At 32.9% G+C, this 23,514-nt stretch overlaps 1 protein-coding gene across 32 annotated transcripts in view; it reads right to left on the reverse strand.

Annotated features, from left to right (window-relative positions):
- The window catches only part of cac (calcium voltage-gated channel subunit cacophony), a 66,801-nt gene that overhangs the window by 20,964 nt on the left and 22,323 nt on the right, over window positions 1–23,514 (reverse strand). For 28 of the 32 annotated variants that reach the window (XM_089264338.1, XM_089264339.1, XM_089264321.1 and 25 more), the window contains 8 exons: window positions 20,157–20,300; window positions 19,729–19,930; window positions 17,419–17,583; window positions 16,802–16,912; window positions 16,175–16,258; window positions 6,848–7,030; window positions 4,577–4,671; window positions 464–745 (listed from right to left, as the gene is read on the reverse strand). In XM_089264338.1, coding sequence (XP_089120464.1) covers window positions 464–745; window positions 4,577–4,671; window positions 6,848–7,030; window positions 16,175–16,258; window positions 16,802–16,912; window positions 17,419–17,583; window positions 19,729–19,930; window positions 20,157–20,300 — 1,266 coding nt within the window. Of the gene's footprint in view, window positions 1–463; window positions 746–4,576; window positions 4,672–6,007; window positions 6,100–6,847; window positions 7,031–16,174; window positions 16,259–16,801; window positions 16,913–17,418; window positions 17,584–19,728; window positions 19,931–20,156; window positions 20,301–23,514 lie in introns of all 32 variants that reach the window. The other 4 variants (XM_089264319.1, XM_089264329.1, XM_089264341.1 and 1 more) reach the window with 2 other exon arrangements.

Here is a 23,514-nt window from a genome sequence, read left to right on the forward strand (position 1 = left end):
ATAACGATTCAAATATAAAACGTGTGTAAAGAGGAAGTTACGTCTAATGGGCAAGATGAATCATTGCCAAAGACGAAATCGGAAATCAAAATATATATATGAATATATATACTTGTAAGTCTAAAGTATTCTGAAGATCGTTAGGTTTAAGAGAACTGGAGAGACTTGTGTATCAAATAAATAGAAATCATTAACTGTGTGCACGCGTAGCTGCGTTAAGAAGACCCTCGAACGGAATTGATATGAAACAAATACGATCAAATAATAATCATTTAATATTTGTTGGAATCAGAGGATTCGAGTGTAAGAAAGTGTGAGGTAGAAAGCAAGTGAACAAAATAATATGGGGCTATACGGATATAAGTGTGGATCAGAGGGTGGATATTTTCATTGGGTATATATAAAAATAAATATGTGTACATATATTTAGACATATATAAATATATATTAAACTGATAATTACGTCGCATTTGGATCATATTCCGCCCATATGCGCACAAATTCGTCTAAGTGATGAGCACCCAATATACTGGAGTCCCTCGTTAGATAATCAAAATTATCCATGATGACGGCCACGAACAGATTCAACATTAGAAACGAACAAAAGAATATAAACGATACGAAATAGGCGTAAGCCAACGTCGAGCCACAGTACTCTCCGGCACCCTTCTCGGCATCATCGTCGCAGGCCTTTCCCTTCAGGCAGGCCAGCATTATGTTTGGCCACGCCTCGCCCGTTGCGCATCTTCGTTGTGTCAATCGTCGTCGACAGGTGGGGACAGGTGAGAGCAAACGTGAATGATGGGGATACCAAAAAAAATAACAAACAAAAACACAAAAACAACACACAAAAATTGCAATCAATTTTCAAGTTTAACCGTGCCGCCCAACAGGACTCGAGTCAGTTAAAGTATGCTCTACGTAAATGCTGATTTAGTACTTATGTATGCATGATAATGGCATTTAGTAAATAACTAAGTACGTATTGTTTGCTTAGTTGTTTTCTCGTTTCTTTTCATGTTTATACATGTGGGTGTATGTACATGTGTATTTACAGTTAACTCAATACATACATACGTATTTACTCAATCTGTTTAAAAGTTTAGTTAGATATAGTTATATAAAGTTAAATACATACTAAATACGCAATACATACAAACTGCATATATACATATACGTATATATATATAGATATACATATATTGATATATATACATATATATATGTGTGAGCGTGTCTGTGTTCTAGGATACTTTATCATTGGGTATAGGTATATCCTAGTCGAGCATTTTACTTATATAGTATAGTATATATATGTATATGCTAGAGCAGTTTCAGCTACAGTCTTATACCTCTCTTACTTTGGTCAAAAGTTACTTTTTAATGAAAATATAAATGGTTATATATATATGTATATATGCTATATATATATAGAGCAACAAATAATCTTGTTCAATATGTTTAATTACTATGCAAACTATCAACTAACATTTTACCTAAGATATACCAGATTATATTATAATTTATCTAAAACTTATCTAGTTTTGGCACGGTATATGATCTAAGATTACACTAGTTTACAAAATTGTTTAATTCACTAAATTTTTACTTAATAATTTCGACTTATTTCTCTAGAATATATTCAGCAAAACTAAAAAAAATTAAATAAAAGCCAGAAACCTTTTCAGATGAGATATATCTTGTAATCTAATAAATCAATATAGAACATAGTTTCTAGATCTAAGACTAGCATAGATATAATTGCCATATGATTAGAACTAGTCTCTCTAAGGTATAAACACTTCCTGCTTTGCTAGGCCTCTAGAGGCTGGACCTGGAAAATTGAGTGTAAGTTTAAAATTTCAAGTTTCTAGCTGTAATAGCATCGAAATTCCTTGCGTTCCTACGTATAAACAGAGAAATGAACGGACAACAATACAGATAATGGAAGATAACCAATATACTCGTTTTACTTTCGTGAGTGAGAAAATAGCATTGAAATAACGAAAATTTTTTAAATAATGACATCAATTTCAATTTGACTCGGATCTTTAAAGAATTACATATTGCCAAGTGTTTCGAGCGCTCAAACGTTCGGCTGGGAGATAGCTCGAGCCCAATTTAAAAGTATCTTAGATTTTTTAGAGGGAAAACTATGTTGAGGTGAGCATATGTAGGTCCATGTCGTTTGTATATATATACATATGCATCTAGTTAAATATAAATATACATGTATATGTATATATATGGTATTAATATTGAATATGTAGGTGTTGTCATCGCTGTTCATACGTTTACCAAGTATTTATTTAGCATAACTACGGTGAGAAACATTTGTCAAAAATTACTAGAAATAACTTAGCTCAATCAACTTAATTGCAACTGCAACAACTCCAACGCCAACAATAAAAGTGCAGAACTTTGCCAAATTAAGTTGCATCTGATAAAATTTTTTGTTTTTGGGTTTTGCTTTTGGATAGGCACACACAATCATACATACATGGGAATAGTTTGGTTACATAATACACATAGGCCAGATATGCATTTCTAGGCACATCTGAAATAACGCTAACAATGATCTATATATACAAAGTCGAAATTCTTAGCTATATATATATATTTTTTTTTCTTTGCTCTATTTGCAATAATCAAAGTTTTACGCATATTCGACTCAACACATTGGACTGAACTTTCGACTCCTTTCACGTACGTAAAGAACAAAAGCAAAATGAAAACATATTTAAGGGGAAAGGCGTAGAACTCTCTCACGTTACTACATTTGTATAAACTAGTTATGTATGTATGCATGTATGTATTGTATTATAGCCAAGCTACCATAACTCCGACTAGCCGAAATTCTATTTACTCTTTACCGTCTCATAGTACATACATACATAGCGGCTTATACAGCGGACATTTACCAGCTTCCAACTGGGCCAATTTAAAAGTAAAATTCCAGTGAGGAAATGGAAATGTGGTACCTTTTTATACTCATTCACGATGCTGAAATGAGTATATTGTTTTTTTTTTTTTTTTTGAATGAAAACCATTTAGAGAATTTGGAGCATATACATATAGATATACTAGAACGTGTCCAGTTTATCTGGACAAATGAATTTTTCGTTACCAGAAATCATAAGATATGGCGAAAAATGAGTACTTTGCAGCTGGTAATCTCCGACGGAAACTTACAAAAATGGCTTAGATAGGTTAGGCAAAAATTCCCTTGAAGCTCTTTTAATATCAAGAGAAGTATTTTTCTTTTTATGAAAATGATTAAGCTATTATATATATTATATAAATCATTGTAAAAAATAAAATTTGATCTATCCTAAATAATTATCAAACAACCTTGAAAAGGAGCTTATACCGAGGATTGTTGAAAAATAAAAAATATATATCTATTTAATAATTTAGATAGACTTGAGAAGTCTATGACATCAGACAGTTGAAAATAAAGTCATATAAGAGAAAGAGGATTATTTTCAGATATTGTGACTATCTCTTTAAAAACATTGTTGCATAGGTTACGTCAGGAAAATCACCTACAAACAGAGTATGATCCTCATTGGGCAAACAGCTTTTTATCTGTCAACTTTTAATAGGATTTTAAATACTTCTTAATCAGATTAGTTTATGAGTTATCCCAATCTTGAAATTAACTTCAGAGACAGATGTTGGACATTGGGACTCGGGTACATTCTCAGAGCTGGTAAATGTCCTATGTATGTTTGATTTTATCTACTGTTCTTTTATTCTTCACCCTATTTTTAAAATACAAAATTAGTTACTAATAGAAACGAAAAGAAAAGCTGGATGTGAGTTCTAGTTATGTATGTACATTATGTATATATATCTATATATATATATGTAGTTGCATGATGACAGTTGTACTACGGCTACACTGGCCTACACAACCAAGACTCTTGCACCGAGAGATAGGTCTACTTACGCACTGGCATAGAGCTTTGATTGTCGCAGTGATAAATACTTAGTTTCGACTATGAGAGACTGAAATGTACAGTAATTTGAGATCCCTTAGAGTCACGTACTCTCTTTCTTTTCGGCTTGAGAGGCGCGGCGTCTCGTGATTGTCGATTGTCGAGCACCTAACCATATTGGTTTTTGCTAAGAATCTAGGTTAAGTTGTTAAGAATAAACTTGCCTAGGTTAATTGATGCTATCTAGTATGCTAGTACAAACGATTCCTAGTTTCCCATTAATAGTTTTAGAAATATATAGTATGTATATAGTAAAATACTACAGTGGGGTTGGCCAGCCAACTGCATCACGACGAAAACAGAACTCTATTAAATATTATAGTATATTTATTTGGTAACGCTAAGGTAGCTTGTATGTTAAATGTGGGACTATAACTATGTATATGGATATACATATGTACATATACATATATATTTCTTAAATCATGTATATATATGTAGATATACATAGGTACATATATAGAGGTACTTATTATTTGTCTTAACTATGGAAAATCGAAAATTTGCTTAAGAAACAGTCTAGTTTGGTATTAAGTCTAGGCGATTAGTCGAAGGAGTTTTTATGATTTACATACCTGAAGAGCAACATGACGCCTTGTTCAAATGACTGGAAGTTGTTGTGCCTAGTAATAGAATTTTCCACTGTACCTAGTTTGATATTTCCGAATACCTATGCACGATTCAAATATCGGTAAGTAATATTAATTATTTGCATTTGTATTTGTTGCCATAAAATGTGAAAATTCCCTTCAACACGTAACACATTTTCGCCCTTGAACATTTCTCCTCTTCTGCCCATAGAGAGATCTGACCCACAGTTGCTGAAACACATTGCTCATATAGCCAGCCACCTATTTAGCTTCACTTTGGTTTACGCTTCTCTTGCTTTACACGAAATGGGTGAATGTAGTATAGGGGTTTACTTATCGGAGATATGGGATTCCTAATGCAAATCATACAAATATCAATGCTTATATGGGTATATAAATGTGTTGCAGAGGGTAAATCAAAACATCAAATCAAATGAAATCAAATCAGAACCGATAATGATAAAGTGCCTCCTGATTAGTACTAAACTTGAATGAGATTCGCTATAGATTACGAGGTATTAAATGGATTAGTAAATGGAAAAGTATTTAAATAGAGGTGGAGGTTTGCTTCAACCCAACTCTAACGCAACATTATTAACTTGCAAATCAATCAAGCCACTAGATTTATAGCAAATTGCAAGCCGTTAACCGCAAACCGTCAAATGTTTCTTACAACTTAAGTGTATATTGATTTTGTTTTGTTTTTTTAAGTGTATTATACATTTGTATTTTGCTCGAATGCCAGTCAGCAAAACTTGTGGCAACGTTAATGTTATAACAAATGAAGATGTACAAGATACTATGCTATACTAGTTAGCTATATTAACTACCGCGAAATCTAACTACAACTGTAGCTAGTTACAATTTCAATTTCAAATTTAAATTCAATTTCAATTTCAATTTTCAACTCCAACATTTGCATACAGTTAAAGCTAATGACGAATGAGCGCATTGTGTCGTCGAACGAATCAAACGAGTTTACAGATTACTTAGTTATGCTAGTGAGTGTGAGTTAACTAGATACAAAATGCTTCAAAGCCATCCCAAGTCACAAAGGACACGCCAGATTGAGCGGATGAGAATTCCAATCTACATTCGAATCATAGTCAATCGTTGCGTTCCCTTTGTGACTTGCTCAATGTTGAGTCAACTGTGATTGACTCTTTGAGTTGATGTAACGCATATATATGTATATATAGATATAGATATATGTATTTGGTAATTCGGGTGTGAGAATGTCCTCTCAATTTGAGTTCGATTTCAATCCAAAACTAATAATAGTAGTAGTTACAGTTACAGTCGCTAATACATGAATGAATCAATTTATGTACGAATATGCGCTGTGTCTGTTGGTTGTGCCGTATCGTTAATAGACACTAAGAGTTACACTAGGGTACAACCGTATTCTTCGTTTACCGAAAGAGCAGCATGATTCCTCCAGAGAACGATTGGAAGTTATTGTGACGATTCAGTTGGGTGTCCGGATCATATTTTATGTTGCCGAATACCTTTCAGTTTGTGAGATATTATAATTGATTTAGATTATTCATAACATGTTGTATTGCTAAATTCCTAAATTGACATCTACATAGAATCGAAATATATACATATATACATACAAATATCTACAAATTTGTATGTATATATATATATATATATATTGATATTTATATACCGAACGCGGTCTTTGGATTCGGCGTTGTCTACACCCTCTACACCCAAAATGTACCTATTCAAAATCAAAACATAAGAACACTAAGCACTACAGCTAGACTTAAAGCTAAATCAAAGAAAACTTTCAGCTTCGCCTATGCTAACATTGAGTTCAGATCGGGTGTACGCCCTATTGTGCGTATCTAGAAATTAGTTTGTTTTGTTTGTAATATGTCAGACTAACTGCTAGGTGTTGTATGGCGCTTACAGACTAGATTGTGGTGAGAATGAAACAAAACAAAACTGAGAGAAAAGAACGAGAAATTATTGTGTTTGTGTGTTCAAAACGATGAGCAAATGATAAAAATATATATATGTTCCCTAACTTTAGGTTTGTTCAAAGAGCTCCCACCACTTATGTCTTATGTTGGCTATATCACCCGAAATCTGATCATGAGCAACAACTGTTCTAATGTGTTATATATTCGTGTTTCAATCGCGATTCACATATTTTTGTTTTTGGTAGTTTCTTTTCTTTGGCTTAGTTTCTCGTAACACTCAAAAGACAAACTGAGCTTCCGAGGCGGGGGAACACAGACTTACCTGCATGCCAATAATGGCGTATATAAAAAATAGCATTGCTATAAGCAAACAAACATATGGAAGTGCTTTAAATGATTGTACAAAGGTCCACAGGAGAATTCGTATTGTATATCCTTGTCGAAGCAATTTGATAAGACGCGCCGCACGAAACAAACGCAGGAAGCCAACGTTGATTGAGTTCGACTGTAAAATATTATTGGTCAAAGGGCGAGAAGAGAGAGAGAAAGAGAGAGAGAGAAAAAAAAACGAAGAAAAACAGAAAATAAGGAGAGTAGATTAGAGAGACGGTGTATCGTTGTGAAACCGATGAGTTCAGATATATTCGAGGCGAGTTGCCTAGCGGAACCCCTCGAATATAGTCTCAGGCTTAGTTTCATGTTTTTGTTTTTATTGCTTTTTCAAATTGTTTCGTTAGTTCTTAGTAGTAGCTAGTAGTTAGAGTAGTAGTAATATTAGTAGTAGTTATAGTAGTAGTCATATTAGTAGTAGCTAGTAGGTATAGTAATAGTTTTAGTAGTACAGAAGTAGTTATAGTAGTAGTAGTATTTATAGTAGAATTCATAACAGTAGTAGTAGCATTCAAAATAGTAGTAGTAGTAGTAGTAGTTATCGTAGTAGTAGTAGTAGTTATAGTAGTAGTAGTAGTTGTTATAGTAGTTACAGGAGTAGTAGTAGTAGTTATTGTAGTTATAGCAGTAGTTATAGTAGTTATAGTAGTAGTTATAGTAGTTATAGTAGTAGTTATAGTAGTAGTTATAGTAGTAGTTATAGTAGTAGTTATAGTAGTAGTATTTTTAGTAGTGGCAGTTATAGTAGTAGTAGGTATTGTAGTGGTAGTTAAACTAGTAGTAGTATTTATAGTAGTAGTAGTTATAGTAGTAGTAGTGGTAGTAGTAGTTATAGTAGTAGCAGTAGTAGTAGTAGTAGCAGTAGTAGTAGTAGTAGTGGTAGTAGTAGTTATAGTAGTAGTAGTAGTAGCAGTAGTAGTAGTAGTGGTAGTAGTAGTAGTGGTAGTAGTAGTTATAGTAGTGGTAGTTATAGTGGTGGTAGTAGTAGTAGTAGTAGTAGCAGTAGCTATAGTAGTAGTGGTAGTAGTAGTAGTGGTAGTAGTAGTTATAGTAGTGGTAGTTATAGTGGTGGTAGTAGTAGTAGTAGTAGTAGCAGTAGCTATAGTAGTAGTGGTAGTAGTAGTAGTGGTAGTAGTAGTTATAGTAGTGGTAGTTATAGTGGTGGTAGTAGTAGTAGTAGTAGTAGCAGTAGCTATAGTAGTATTTATAGTAGTATTATAGTTATATTAGTAGTGGTGCAGTAGTAGCAGCTGTTGTAGGTTCTAGTTAGTTGGTGGTACTAGCAGCTAGTACATAATAAAAAGTACATACATAATACATATTGGTAGTTAAGTAAATTAGTAGTTGGACTGGTTAGTAATGACCGAATCGTTAAAATATAATTGAAGAATTTTGAATGGGTTAGTAAAAAGTTGAAATTGAAATTTATCTTCTCTAATTAGTATATATAGTTAATAATTACAAAATAATTACAATCAAATTTGCATAATGGGTATGTTTACTCAGATATAGTAGTATATATAGAGAGAGAGAGAGAGATAAAGAGAGATAATAATAATAACAATAATAATAATGATAATGGTAAAGGAAAATCTTAGATTCTTTCCAACAAAATGCTAAATAAAATGTGTTTCCAACTGTTTGTACCTTAATCAAAATACAGCAAATGCAAATATACATATGTTTTGTTTGAATCGAAATTTTGTGTTTTGTTTTCGTTAAATTTGATCAAAAAACTATTGAGATATTTCTGTTATCAGATATATTAAGTAAATTGTAGTCTGTTTCTGTGTGTGATTGTGCGTGTCTGTCTGTTAGTGGGTGTATGCGTGTGTGTGTGTTGACTACCACACCAATACAGCGTAACATGTGCATTTGTATTTTTTTTTTGTTTTTTTTTTTTTTTTTAAGATGCTGATACTAATTACAAAACAGTTTTGAAAATGTGTCAAGTATTTGGGCCTTGGGTTGAAAATTTCTAAACAAAATTTGAAATTGTTTTTTGGTTGTTGTTGTTGTTGTTTTTGTACTGTACTAAACTATTTGGGCGAGTTTTGGTTTTAGTTTTTGCAATGGAAAAGACAAAAGCATAACGGATACCATAATATACATAAAGAAAATTTTGCATTACGAACAAAAAACAGACAATAAAGGAAAAATATACATTTTTTTATTATCCTGTATGTACATTTTCTTTTTTTTCTTTTTCATTTCGTTTCTTTTGTTGTTTTTTGTACACGTTTCATTATTCAAATTGTTGTTATTCATATTTTCTTTGTTTTTGTTTTTTTTTTTATGTGTAAAAGTAAGTTTGAGCAGTCAAGAAGTGAGGGTTAGTTCGGTGTTCGACGACATTTGAGGGACCAAAAACACAAACACAAACGAGAAAACGAAATAATAAAACCGATTTCAAAACTTTGACCAAAATATTTTACTAATCAGCTGTTGTTGCATATTAAAATTTACAAACAGTGCACATCTACATATACAAACTGCAACGGCGATCACTGCTAAATCACAGTCACGGTCACTGTGACTGTGACCGTGAGGAGTGACAGTGGGAGTGGCCAAAAAGGTTTGTATATATAGATGCGCCTTGGCAACCCGCTGACTGGGGCGACGCATACCGCCTCGACGTGGCCTCTACGTAAATAGTTAAGATTAGAAAGTAAAACAGTTATAGATGTATATATATATATATATAGAAATATGTGTCTCTGTATGTGTGTCTGTGTGTGTGTGTGTGTTTGGTACAATTATCGTTGAATAAATATGTACATATGTATATGCGGATTGGTTTACATAGATGTAGTTTACAACAATGCTCTGTTGCTATCGCTATAGTGAAGCAGTTGGGGTAGATGGTGCGAGTGGATGACATTAAGAGAATAAACTAGGCTTGACATTGATTCGAACCGTTGAACGTACATTAGACGCGTATGTATACAAAAATCATGGCCAAGACTTATTCGATACCTATTGGGCGGGGAGGGAAAAAAAACACTAGAATTCGATTCGATTCGACTTGATTCGATTCGAGTCTTCACTAACATGATGGGATATAAGCATTATTAATGACAAATTTATTATATATATATATAAAGAGAGACATAGAGAGAGAGGGAGAGAGCAATACTATTCGTATATAGTATATTTTGGTATGCCAAAATTACATCTTGGCCAATATCCATACCGAAGGGTAACAGCACTACGATTAATGATAGGGTTTATGATTTGTTGTCTGTTCACTAGAATATGTTCGGCTAATGAGCAGCTAAATACATATACATATGCAACATATACATGTATGTATGTATGTATATATATATATATGTATGTATGTGTGTATTCTCGACTGTTTGAGCTACGGAAGAGAAAAACATCAACGATGCGATGTGAATATAGTTTTGGAATAGTTTTGGATATACTTAGAGTAAAGTAAACGTTTAGCTAATTTGCTAATTGATATAAGTTCTTTCGATTTCAGTTGTTTTTAAATACATTAATATAGTAATTGGGGTGGGGGAAGAAAACAAGAGAATTAACGCAAAAGGCAACTAAATATAGAGAATAGATTTCTTTAGGTTTTGGTTTGTTTACTTACATCCTGTTGGATAGTCAGAGAAACCATATTCAATTTGAAATTTGTGTGGATTCGGATTCGTATTCGGATTCGGTATTTGTGAATCAATTGATCAATCAATTAATATAACCGCATTGTGCCCGGTATTTGGTATTTCAGAACAATATCGAGAACGGCAAATCCAAAATTTGCCCAGATTGTTTTTAGTGTGTTTCGGGTTCGACAGCAGCCAAAGGATGATTCGATTCGATTCGATTCAATTCAATTCGATTCAAGACAGTTTCAACGATAATGAAATGTGTGATTTGCAGTGTTTTTGCAGTGTGGTCAGACGTTGATTCATTTTGTCAGATATTAGAAGGTATATTTTGTTGTTATTCATTTTATTATGTATGTGTTTTTTTTTTTTTTTTTGTATTTAATATATGTTTATTATTTTGTTATTGATTTATATGGAATAGTTTTATTTGCCATAACGAGTACGCATTGATATGGTGTTTTTTTTATTAGTTATAATATATTTTAATCAAATTGCAGTTTTCATATGACGTTGTTGACGGCGTTAAGGACAGTCGATTTAGTTTTTTTTTTTATTATTTTCCAAGAAAAAATAACAAAGAAATTAATAAAGTAGAGTTGAAAATTAGTAATAATAGTTGAATTGAATTTGTTGCAGTTTGCAAATATATATATATATATAGAGAGAGAGAGAGAGAGAGAGAAATCAATGAAAATTGGTATTCGTGTGTTTTGTTGTATATGTTTATGTTTTTTGGTTTGTTTTTGTTCTTGTTTATACATAGATCGTTTCATATTGCGCTGCTGCTCTATCAAGCCTTGTACGTCTCTACCTTTAGCTACGTATGAATAGTTGTTGTACTGGATCTTAACTGAGTGTTAACTGCTAGCTAATGGACAAGGGCAACAAGATGACAACGAATGATGGGACTTACATACCTGAGGCAGTGGTCGAAAAATGTACATACAAATATAGATCTAAATACGGTATTGTTGTATGTAAGTCTCTTAAAGTATCGTGTGAACAAAGCAAAGTTATACAGCAGCTTAAGCCTAACAGCACCCAATAGCATTCAGAGGGAACTTCATTAAGCATGCATCGTAGCAATCTAAGCAAGTTGTCAGGGTTCGTACTTGCATCATAACACTAGACTATGGACTACAGTTTGTAAGGGGCAGTTTATCGGCAAGGCAGCTCGATGGATCAATCGATCGATCGAATGAGACGTTAGCGACGATCGTAGCATATAAGGACAGCAGAGAAAAAAACAAAAACTTTTTCAGGCTTATTGAAGGAGGCATGTCAGTCAGATGTAGAATCTTCAGAAGAGATAGAGAATGTAAGCTAGTAAGATGTTGGAAAGTGGTTGTAGACCCGTAGTCGGTTTAGAGGGGATAGTGGAAAGCTCTACATTCGAGGCACCTAGTTAAAATAGTTAAAAGTAGTTAGAGTAGGCAACAATATACATTCTTGCCATGTGCTGAGAAGCGAGACACTCTAAGTATCCATATGGAGTTTACATCATGCGAACATGTTTGCTATATACAGTTTATAGAGGATATACACAAGTATATATTTGGTATTTAAGAAAGTCTTTGAGTGCACATAGATGTTGGAGCGGAAGTCCTTGAATCCAATAATACTATTACTTACATTCGCCACTCCTGTCAGCTAAATAACTCCACTTACACAGTTACACACAATCGATATCGTATCGATATTTGTTAAATTACACACAATCGATATCGTATAGATATTTGTTAAATGTATCGATATTTTCATTATAGTTTGGTATTGTATTAGCACATGGTATTATACTGTAGTCGGGACTGTTCGAATCGGGTGTCTCTCGTAGTGTGCGCGTGTGTGTGTAAGTGTTTAAGTTTCAAGTTTAGAGTTTTCATTGCAAGTTTTCATGTTCGAGTATATAGAAAGCTTTGTATTTTTCAAGTTAAATAAAAGAATGCAGGCTCGGGTTTTTTGTTAGATCGATCAATCAAATCCATGCGCAAATACTGAGCAAAAAGAAAGTGAAATAGAACAACTGTTGCATAGCTTCAGATAACTAAGGGTAAAGCGCCTGAAAGTCTGCTTCATGTTCTCTCTTTTGTTTGAAATGTTTGTTTAGTCATTTAACAAAGGCAAAATATCATATTAAATACTAGAGTGAAACTTTGTATATACATATAGAAGGAAATATTTGAAAATAATTATTAAAATCGATTTCATTTAATGCTTAAGGCAGGCCATCTGATCTCTTGATCTTGGACTAGGACTGCCAAATATATAAGTAAATAATTGAGTGCGAATTCGAATTGTCTACAAAAAACATTCGGTTTAGTGTGAGGTATATGCAAATCGTCCGTCATAAAGCAATTGTTTAATCAAATCTCTAATCAAATCATAAATATTTGTGAAAATCGAAATAAGAAACTAAAGAAAGTGAGACCCATCCAGTCGCTTTATAGGTTCATCTACCAACTTGACTACAGACTTAGACACGCAATTTAAAAGAGAAGTAGATACAATCGCAATTTGGTGTGCTTTGCAACAGAAAATGGGAAAAATCACAGGTATACTATGTATATGGGCGCAACGGAAGTAAACAAAGAAGTTGATTGAAACAAGGCAAACGAATTGTGTTCGGCGAACCGAAAATCCAAATACCCCTACTATCATATACATGAATATTTATGTATATCGGGTAACATCGATTGACAATCTTTAGAACTGCTCTACACTAAAAACAAAGAAAGTAGTAAGAAAATTAGAAATATACAAAATTAATTTCACTGAACCACTCTTTGACTCTCTTCAGCTAGGAAATTTACAGAGCTCTATCAAAACTATATAGCACCTCTGTGTATTATATGGGGAGTTGGAAGCGTTATGCTTCCGAATTTCATAAATATAAGAAGAGCGTATGGGTGCCAGAGGCAAATATATATCTATAGAGCTCATAAAAGCGTTTACAGCAAATATCTTTTACATGAATATACATATAATAGAAATCTTTATATCTAGAATCTTTATATTAAAAGTATGTATAATAGCAATATTTATATCTAGAGACTTTAAAAGCCTTTATAGCCAATATGCTTCATGTGAACTTATAATAGAGATCTATATATCGAGAGATCTTAAAAGCCTTTACAGCAAATATATTTCACATGAACTTACAATAGAGATCTTAAAAGCTTTTACAGCAAATATATGAGAAAATATATGAGCTATATGAAATGTTAGTTTAATTTGTTATCTATATACAACTTATTTTCTCAACCAGAATCACATATATATAGGTATATAGCTATAAATATATACTATATATATAGTTCAGTTTCATTAGGATTAAGATGAGGAGTTAGTATTAATTGTTAGACTCGCCGCTGTTAAATGATAGTAGATAGAAATAAATGCAACTCTTTAATACAAATGTGTGTGGGTAAATTGTTAAGTGTGTGTGTGTGTGTATGCGTGTGTGTTTGTGTGGAGGAGAAAATGAATGGAGAATGTTATGGAAAAGTATAAAATCTAATAAGCTTAGTTTAGGTAGGTAAGTGAAAAGTGCTTAGCAGTAAAAGCGAAAGCTAAATCATTTGACTTTTTGTACACATAGTAGGATTTGGAAAAATGCAATTTCTGTGTAGATTGTGTTTCGTACTTACATCGTGCTGTTGGTGTTGAAATTTGTTGTACATGTCGATGTAGTTGTTGATGAGTTGTACATATATGTACATGTATGTATGCATATATTGCGATATATATATACACACATACATATATATATATATATGTGGATATATATGTATGTATGCATATGTGTGTGCCATTTGGTGTGTGCGTGTGTGTATGTGTGCGCGTTTGGGTGTGTCAACACATACACACATATTCACACACACACACACAGATGCATGCATGCATGCATATTAATAATTGTTGAATGACAACATGTTTGTAATACAATTCAATTTGTTGATTGGGTTCGTTTCATATTTCATATCGTGGTATTAATTTTGTTCGGTGAATTTGTTTTTGTTTATCATTTTTTTTTTTTTTTTGGTTTTTTGTTTTTGTTTAATACAAGTTGTGATTGGTGATGAACGAGTTAGTTGCATATTCATTGCATTTGGTAATTGGTAATTGGTAATTGGTATTTGATATTTGGCATTGGTGTTGTAATTACATAGTACATGTGTGGGTGTTGTTTTTGTGTTTTTTTTTTATTGTTTTTGTTGTTGTTTATAATTGATTGTTATTATTGATATAGATATATATGTATATATCGTGTTGGGCAGTGATAAACGTGATGTTTTTTGTTCCCGATGGCCAATTGATATGTGGGAATATTTATTGATTGGATAGGCATTTGTATAATATAATTGATGTTCGCATACATATATACATATTCATATACATAAATCGATGTATAGACACACACACACACGCATGTGTATGTGTGCATGTACATAATGTATGCACATGTACATAGGTATGCAAGTAATGCGTATAGATTTGCATGTGTTACATAATTCATACATTAATAGATATATATATGTGAGGGGTGTACATATTTTTGTTTGATTGCGTGAGTGTTTTATTTTATTATATATTTTTGCATTCATCATTTTGTTTTTTTGTTTTTTTGGTTTGATTCGGATTTGGTTTTCCCGATTTTGAGACCACATTTCGTATTTGGTAATCGTTTTCGTACACAAATAAATATGAAAAAGGAAATCAAAAAGAAATATGATTATTAATTTCTGTATTTCGTGGGATTTTATAAAAGAAATATTAAAATTTTTGCTTTTTTTTTGTTTTTTTTTTTTTTTTTTTTTGTTTCTGTGTTAAATCAAATGTAAACTTGTTATTAACAATTTCTTGTGTGCCTGTGCTTACATATAGTACATATATATATATATATAAACAGCAGTGTCAGATGTTGTCTATAACACACACTCCGTTAGGATTGCAAGTGACCCTGAGGTAGGTGGGCAGTAGATAAGATAGGTATATCTATAATATAAATACTTAAAAGTCCTATCCCAGAATATATAGCATGAGAGATAATGATTATGAATTGATGATAATCACCCAAGAAATTTACCCCAACAAAGGTAATTCCCCACTCTCTTAAATAGGTCGAAATTCGTGATATTCTTCACAGGTGCTTCAAAGTTTCATATACATATATACTCTGAATCGAAATCACCTCAATTCATTAACAATTAACTTAGGATTCATTATTGCATATGTCATATACTCTCATTCACATGGATCGTCCGTTCGTTGAGGATCATAGGTCGGTTGACATATTGCTAGTCCGTCAATTGCATAGGATTGTGACTTAAATACATATGCACGCCTGTTCACATTGACATGTGTACGTGTGTATATAGATATATACATCTTGTGTGGGTGTATATGTTTGCATATTTGTGATTTTTGGTATTCATATGAATTGTGTTCGGGTTCGAGTATCTTGGTAAAGGAACCAAACAAAAAAGAACACAAAATGAAATATATATATATACTTTTGTTGTTTAACTTATGAATTACATTGTTTGTTTGTCTTGCAAAACGGCCTACATAAATCGAACACAACAATAATATGTATGGCTCATAGTTTAAGCTCGTGCTGAACAGCATATAATTACCCCGAATTCCATCCAGAGAGCATCCACAATGCTGCCCAATACCGTAATTAGATCAAAAATGTTCCACGGATCCTTGAAAAAGTTCTACAAAACAAATATTTCGAAATATTATTTAGCGTACTTAAAAGCCTAAATATATACGTAAGCAAAGCTCTCCCCATTTACGTAGAGATAGATAGTTGAAGGAGACGATCAAAGATCACAGATTAGGGATCAAAGATCCGAGATCAAAGATTAAAGACCAGGAATCAGAGATCAGAGATAGATAGATTAGAATTTGATTGAGTTTGGATATAAGTAGAGGTAGATATATGCTAATATAGTGGATCGAGGTGTCGAGTAACTTCTAGTCGGATACATCCAAAATGTCAAATTATTCGCTTAGAAAGTGAAATGAAGTTGTACTTAATATTGGAAAGTCTTAATATTATTTAAAAATACGTATAACTGCAAAATGAGGGTCACAGATTAAACATAAATGAAATGAGCATAAAGGTTTCATACATTTTCACATAGGTTTACTCGAATCTATCCTCCCTCTTGTAGACACCCCACCCGTTAAGACTTAATGTTTAGCAATAATGCAGAGTTTCAATAATATTGAGCTCCAATAATTATGCAACTTACCTTGAAACCGAATCCAATTATTTTTAGAACAGTTTCAACACTGAACATGCCTGTGAATCCCATGTTGATGTATTTTAGTGACTTTTCGTACATCTCGCTTTGATTATGATACTGTTGAGATGATGTTTGCATATGATTAGTCTAGAATTCTTCTTGACAGTAAAAATATAAAGTATGTCTAAAACTTCTTCGTCAAAAACTTGAATTCTTTGTTTCTTCTCGGAATTTAATATATGTTCATAGACGAGTTGTGTGTCTTTGTAGAAAGCTCTGAACATCTCCTGATAATTACAATTTATGTTTTGAATACATTCTTAGAGAAACTCTTAACTAAAATAGATTATACAGCCTTTTTATTTAGTCTATCAAATGCAAGAAATTAATAATATATATCCAATATATCTGTACATATATAGTGGAGGTTCAGATTTAGAGCTTTGCACAATTGTATTGGAATTTGAATACTCTAAGTTGAAATCTTCTATTTATCTCAACTACTATTTATGACTGACTCATTTTTATGGCTATGAATACGTTTCTCTGACTCATCAGAAGATTCTCTTATATACCATACCGTATTAGTATTCATATTGGTGCTTCATGAATCAGAAACTTACCTTCATCATTAACAACAGCGTATTGAACACAATCAGCATCATTATAAAGTATTCGAATGGTGTAGAGACAACAATGCGCCACACTTTATACTTGAAAGTATTTCGATTTTTGGGCATATATCGCTCAAGTGGCCGGGCTCCGATCGTAAAATCAATACACGATTTCTGTGGGAAAAGAGACAATTAAATAATACCACATGCGAAGCCAGCTACAAATTGTGTAGAGCTAAACATTTTATAATTGGCTATAAATTAGGTCCAGCACCCAATGCAAATGGAGAACTGAGAACGAGCTGACAGCTATAGAAGGCTATATCTTCAATAGCTGTGCATCAAGTATCAACTAAGCTTCTTAATGTTGGCGTCATCCAATCGAGTCTACGAGCGTATTTAATCGTCTGTCAAAACATGTGTTACATGGCTGAAGGTCTCATAATATAACCAATCGATTGATTGATTAAAAAGTGATAAAAGATAACAATTTCTAAATTTATTAATAGAACAACGTCTAAGCAGAATTGATCGATAATTATTTTCATATACACATTTCTGTTTAACACGGAGTATCTTAGATTGTTTCGAAATTCATTGGAGCTTAAAAAATAAATAAGATATTTTAGCTATTAGACTATTTAATATATATTATTTCCAGACAACTACAATTTGATAAACAGCATTGTAGAATTGTTCAAGTACAAGGTATACGAAATAAATACAGGAATATTTGGTAATGCCTAATTATGCTGTTAGTTAATAACTCATTCTCTTTACTCAGTTGACTCGATGAAGTATTGAAATCTAATATTATGGTTTATTAAGAAGTGCCCGACTAACCGAGGAGCCTAGCACCAGGTTTCTATACTGAGACAGACGTATATAGTAGCTAAATCGACGCAATAAATGAACAAAATTAAGAAGTCTCTATACAATATTATATAGGATCCATACTAAGAATTTACACATGTATATAGTTCAGATCAGCTACTACCGTCATTTGCAATGGGTGCAGGCTATGGTATATAAACATGAATGTACAAAGTCTGCTCGCTAATGAGTTTTACACAATATTGATCGGCCCAATTGAAATGTTTATTTGTAAGCTATTAGGTGAGATGCATGCCAATCAAAACAAGATCAACAGAATGGAAAAATTTTTTGCATTTTTTGTGCAAGAGTTGAATCGATTCCAGATGTGAGACTTGGTGCCTTACTAGCTATGATATATGTACATATACATAGGTATGTCGATACAGTTACATTGGAAATAATAATATATACATATGTTTTTTATTTATAATTGATAGCTAATAAATAATAGAAATGCATATCGATTGGTTATGTCGGATATCGCCTTTATAAGAGATATTGCTGGCTTGATAGATGGCATACTTACAGTGTCGAGCGTGTTGTTATTCAGCAACGAATTGATATAGCTTATGGCTTTACGATATTAATCGTTAAATATTCATGACTGAATATTTAAGGACTATCGTGAGTATTATCAAAAATCTCTACTTTCCGGTAAATGTTCACTCTCTATATATATTCAATGGGTCTCTAATGATGTCTTATATACAGATTCCGATCGATATATTAACCCTAGCTAAATGTGCCCTAAGGCCTATGCCATGATAGCTAGCTAGATGTATTTACATCTGGAGTTTAAAACTAGTTTTGTAAAAAGTTTCCAAAACAAAAGAAAACTAAACTATTCTACGCTTAATTCCAATGGGATTTGCATGCGAGAATTGTTTTTTGTGGTTTCATATCAAATTATTATTATACTAGATGTCGTATCACATCATATTCGAGAGATAATGTCAAATGTTTTCGGCCATAAAAAATAATTCTCGCATGCTAAACGCAATATCTAATATGTATCCGCAAGGCAGGGCAGGGTCCGGGGCAGGGACAGAAGCAAGAGGTCAGAGGTCAGAGAGATATAGTAGAAGCAGATTGGAACGATTTGTGGGTGTGGGCGGGCAGAGCCCGAGCAGAGCGATCAACGTTTGCCGATCTGTGTGTCTTTGGTTGTAGTTAGTATTCGAGTTGGGCTAGCATACATATACATACATCAATGGGTTACTATCTAATAGAGGTAGCATGTACATGTATGGGTATCGTTGTATGTATGTGTGTACATTTACGTGCAGATACATAGATAATTGTTTAACGACTATCAATTTTACGAGTAAAACACACACACATATAAAAGCATTGTTTGAATTTCGATTTTGTTGTATTTTGTTGTTTTTTGTAGTTTTTAAATTTTGTTTAATTTTTGGTAAAAATTTTGATTGTCTCGCTCACCTGATTTTTGTCAATTTCACCATCTTGCAATTCAGCTTCGCCTTGCTCTTGAAATGTTATGATAATCAAGGCGACGAATATGTTGACGAAGAAGAATGGAAATACAATAAAATATACTATATAAAAGATGGACATTTCGATCCGGAAATTTTGGATTGGACCCCTATCTTCATAAGTGGCAGCCATTGAGTGTTGCAAGACCCTATTAGCAACATTCGAGTGTGTGTGTGTGTGTGAAGATAGCACAAAACAAACAAAAAAAGTAAAAAGTAACAATTCATTATTCACCATCCGCACTCGCTTAACAGAACAGCAATAATTAATCATTAATCATTATCATTATTATCAGTATGAGTATTAGTATCAGTATCAGTGTCAAGGAAAAGCAGAAATCAAAACACACAAATCTTAGAGCAAACAGAGCTTACTGTGGCCATCCCTCGCCGGTCTGTACGGCGAACAGCGTCAGCATCGCAGCGGCGACATTGTCGTAGTGGAAGCTGCGTGGCTTCCACACGCGCATCTCCTGTTTGGGCAGCAGTTCGTCTTCCTCGTATTTGAAATACGAACCCCTTTTGTGTTGGTTGGGTTGAGTTGTCAATGGATTGCATATAACATTATATGTTGATGTTTGGTTTATGGTGTGTTCGAATTTAGTTATTATTTGTTTTTTTTTTTTTTTCGTTCGATTATATAAATATAATTGGAATCGGAATAAGAAATCAGCTTAAAATAAAACTAAAAATAAAATAAACACACACACTACATATATAAAATGATAAAGTCAAATTCAATTGAAGTACATTCATTTGATATGTGAGAAGATATTTGCTAAGAGTTTGGATATATGTGAGTGTGAGAGACACAGAGTGTGTATGTGTGAGAGAGTGTGAATATATACATAGATCTAGTAAATAGATATAGCACAAATATGTTTCTATTGCGATAATGAGCTTGACGTCTTTAGGTAAATATTGCACAACAAAAATATAAACAGATTCTTATGCATGTATGTATGTATGTAGGCATGGTATGTACGTATGCATGTATGCATGTATGCATGTAGCTGATGGATGATGCGTGTGCTCAGCAATTGTAGTATTTGTGACAGTATTTAAATTTGTCTAGCTGTAGCCCAGAACAATCCAAATCAACACTGCACAATCTCAGAAGGCGTACAAAGAAAAGAAATGTTCGAAAACCTAATGCATATCTTTCAGATACAGATACAGATACAGATACAGCTATATCGGATATAGGTTCTATATCCAAGTGTGTGTTGGTGTTTCGCTTGGCTCGACGTGGTTTGAGTGTTGTTTCTGGCTGCTTGTTTGCTCGGCGATGTGTAACAAGAAAGCTGCGCTTGCGATGTCTGAAAGCGATTTTGCATAGCGATCAACGCGATCTAACGGTGCGAGAGAGAGCTCTACATATGGAAATACAAGTATGCATAGGAATGAGTAGGATGTGCGTGTATCAATTTGATTGTGGATTCTTGTATCAATTTGAATGTCAGTCAGTTGACAGCATCAAATAATAATTGAAATAGTTTCTTTTCCTCGCACTTCGATCTCAACGTGGGCTTTCTTTTCTCGATTTATTGCCAATGTATATTAGAGTATATATATTTATATAGAAAATGTGGGAGCTGTTTTGGAATCTGATTATCAGTTGTAAATGCGACTAGTCTATACATATCTAGTAGTTAGTTAGAAAGAAATGTTAGATAGAAAAGATTTATATATATAGATATATATTTAGTACGTATGAGAAAGTATAAATAGACGTTAGTAGAATTGAAAAAAGTTGAGAGAAATGGCAAAATAAAACTAGTCTCCGATATGATCAATCAGGGCTGGGCTAGGTTGGTTGGTGGGTTAAGTTGGTTGGTGGTTCACATGATATACGAGTACTACAAGAGATTGAAGTTTGGAACACGACGAGATCTACATTAAAATTGAAACGATCTGTGATACTATTTGGTACGTGTACGCGTATACAGACTTATTAAGAAATCTTCTGGTAGTAATATGGACTCTTTGGTATTTGGTAAAATACCCAATTGTAAAGAAATAATATTGATATAGTTATAGATAGATAGTAGATATTTACATGCTAAACGCGATCGGCAGTAAATTCTTGAATTGAATTGTATTGATTTGTCTGATTTTTTTGGACTTTGGATTTTGGTGTTAGTTAGAAGGCAACAGATACAGAAAAATACATTGATCGAGTTAACGGATTAACTAGAAAATCAAATAGAATAAAACTAGAAAGGTCTTTCATTCAGGTGGCATTTGTAGTTTCGCATTTCAGTTCTGATCAAAGGATTTACATATTTTTTGTTTTGTTTTCTTTTTTTTTTTCTTTTCTTTTCTTTTCTTTTTTGTTGAATTTTCTTTTATTTGTTTCCTTTTGATGTTTCTCTTTGGCTCGTTCTTTGCTTCGTTATTAAATTCACATATTTATGTTTATCGTTGGGTTTTTTCCTTCTTTTTTTTTTTTTAATTTTTTTTTTTTTTTTTTTTTCGTTTTTGGCCCTTTTACTCGCTTGATTGTGGTGGAAGCACAATTCAGGCAAGAAAACTGGGCGAGAAACTTTAAAATGCTACTCTTACATTCTGTAAAATCAGTGCACCTTTTTTGTCATCTTAGAGAACTTAGAGAACAGAAGAACGCAGAAGAAAACGAAATGAGAACGCAAAAGAACACGAAAATCAAATCGATAGAAACTTAAGGAATGTACAATCGGAAAAGTTGTAGTTAGGAGAGACCGAAAACAAATACATTTAGTACAACATAAAGTAAATAGAGTCATTTTAGTCATTCTTGCTTCACTATATATACATATATGCGTGTGTATATTTATATATAGTATTCATTTGCAAGCGATCAAAATCCTGTTCCCTGTCTGGGGCACTGCGGCTCACTCTCCCCTTTGATCTGAAATCATTTATCACAACTCAACTGAACAGAACTGAACTTGACATCTCCTGGAGCGGGATGAGTATGTATGTGGCAGAATCGCTCTTTGATCAAACTTGGTTCATGTTGTAGAGTAGTTATATATGTGATATAAGGGTATTTGAATGTGTACATACATAGAGACAACAAGGTAGACAACTAGCTAGCGTAGTGCTAACACCTCATAAGTGAGGCACACATAGACAAGCACACACACACACACAGAGAGAGAGAGAGAGAGATAGCGATAGGTTCATCAATTAGTTAGACATCTATGTATGTTCAGTCTGTTAGAGTTACCTAAAAAGCTAATGTACATATACATAGGTAGAACAGATGTAAGTTAGACACATATCAGATTGTAGCTTGTGTTGTGATTTGAGACAGCTAGGCATGTACACAGTTAACTATTGTTATGTATGTAGTAGGTATTTAAAGCTCTGTAGACACAATTGTAACAAGCTAAGGATTGGAGCACACAGACAATAACTGATGTATTTATATGTATATATATGTATATTAAAGAGTCTAATCAATCGAACATGTACATGTACATATATATGCTAATGTGAATGTATACATACATCTATATATATTCATATCAATATCAATAGGTATACATTCAAATGCATGTATTTATCGAGAGATTGAAAAACGTATGGATAAATACAAAAGAGGGAGAGACAGAGAAGGAGAGACACAGAGAGAGAGAGAGAGCAAGAGTGTGGAGAAAAACTATATATACACATATGTATATGCATATACACATACACACACACATATATATATATATATATATATATATATAGTTATGATAACACC

Source organism: Drosophila navojoa, chromosome X, assembly GCF_054131105.1.
Source record: "Drosophila navojoa isolate 15081-1374.11 chromosome X, UAZ_NAV_1.0, whole genome shotgun sequence".
NCBI classification, from domain to species: domain Eukaryota; kingdom Metazoa; phylum Arthropoda; class Insecta; order Diptera; family Drosophilidae; genus Drosophila; species Drosophila navojoa.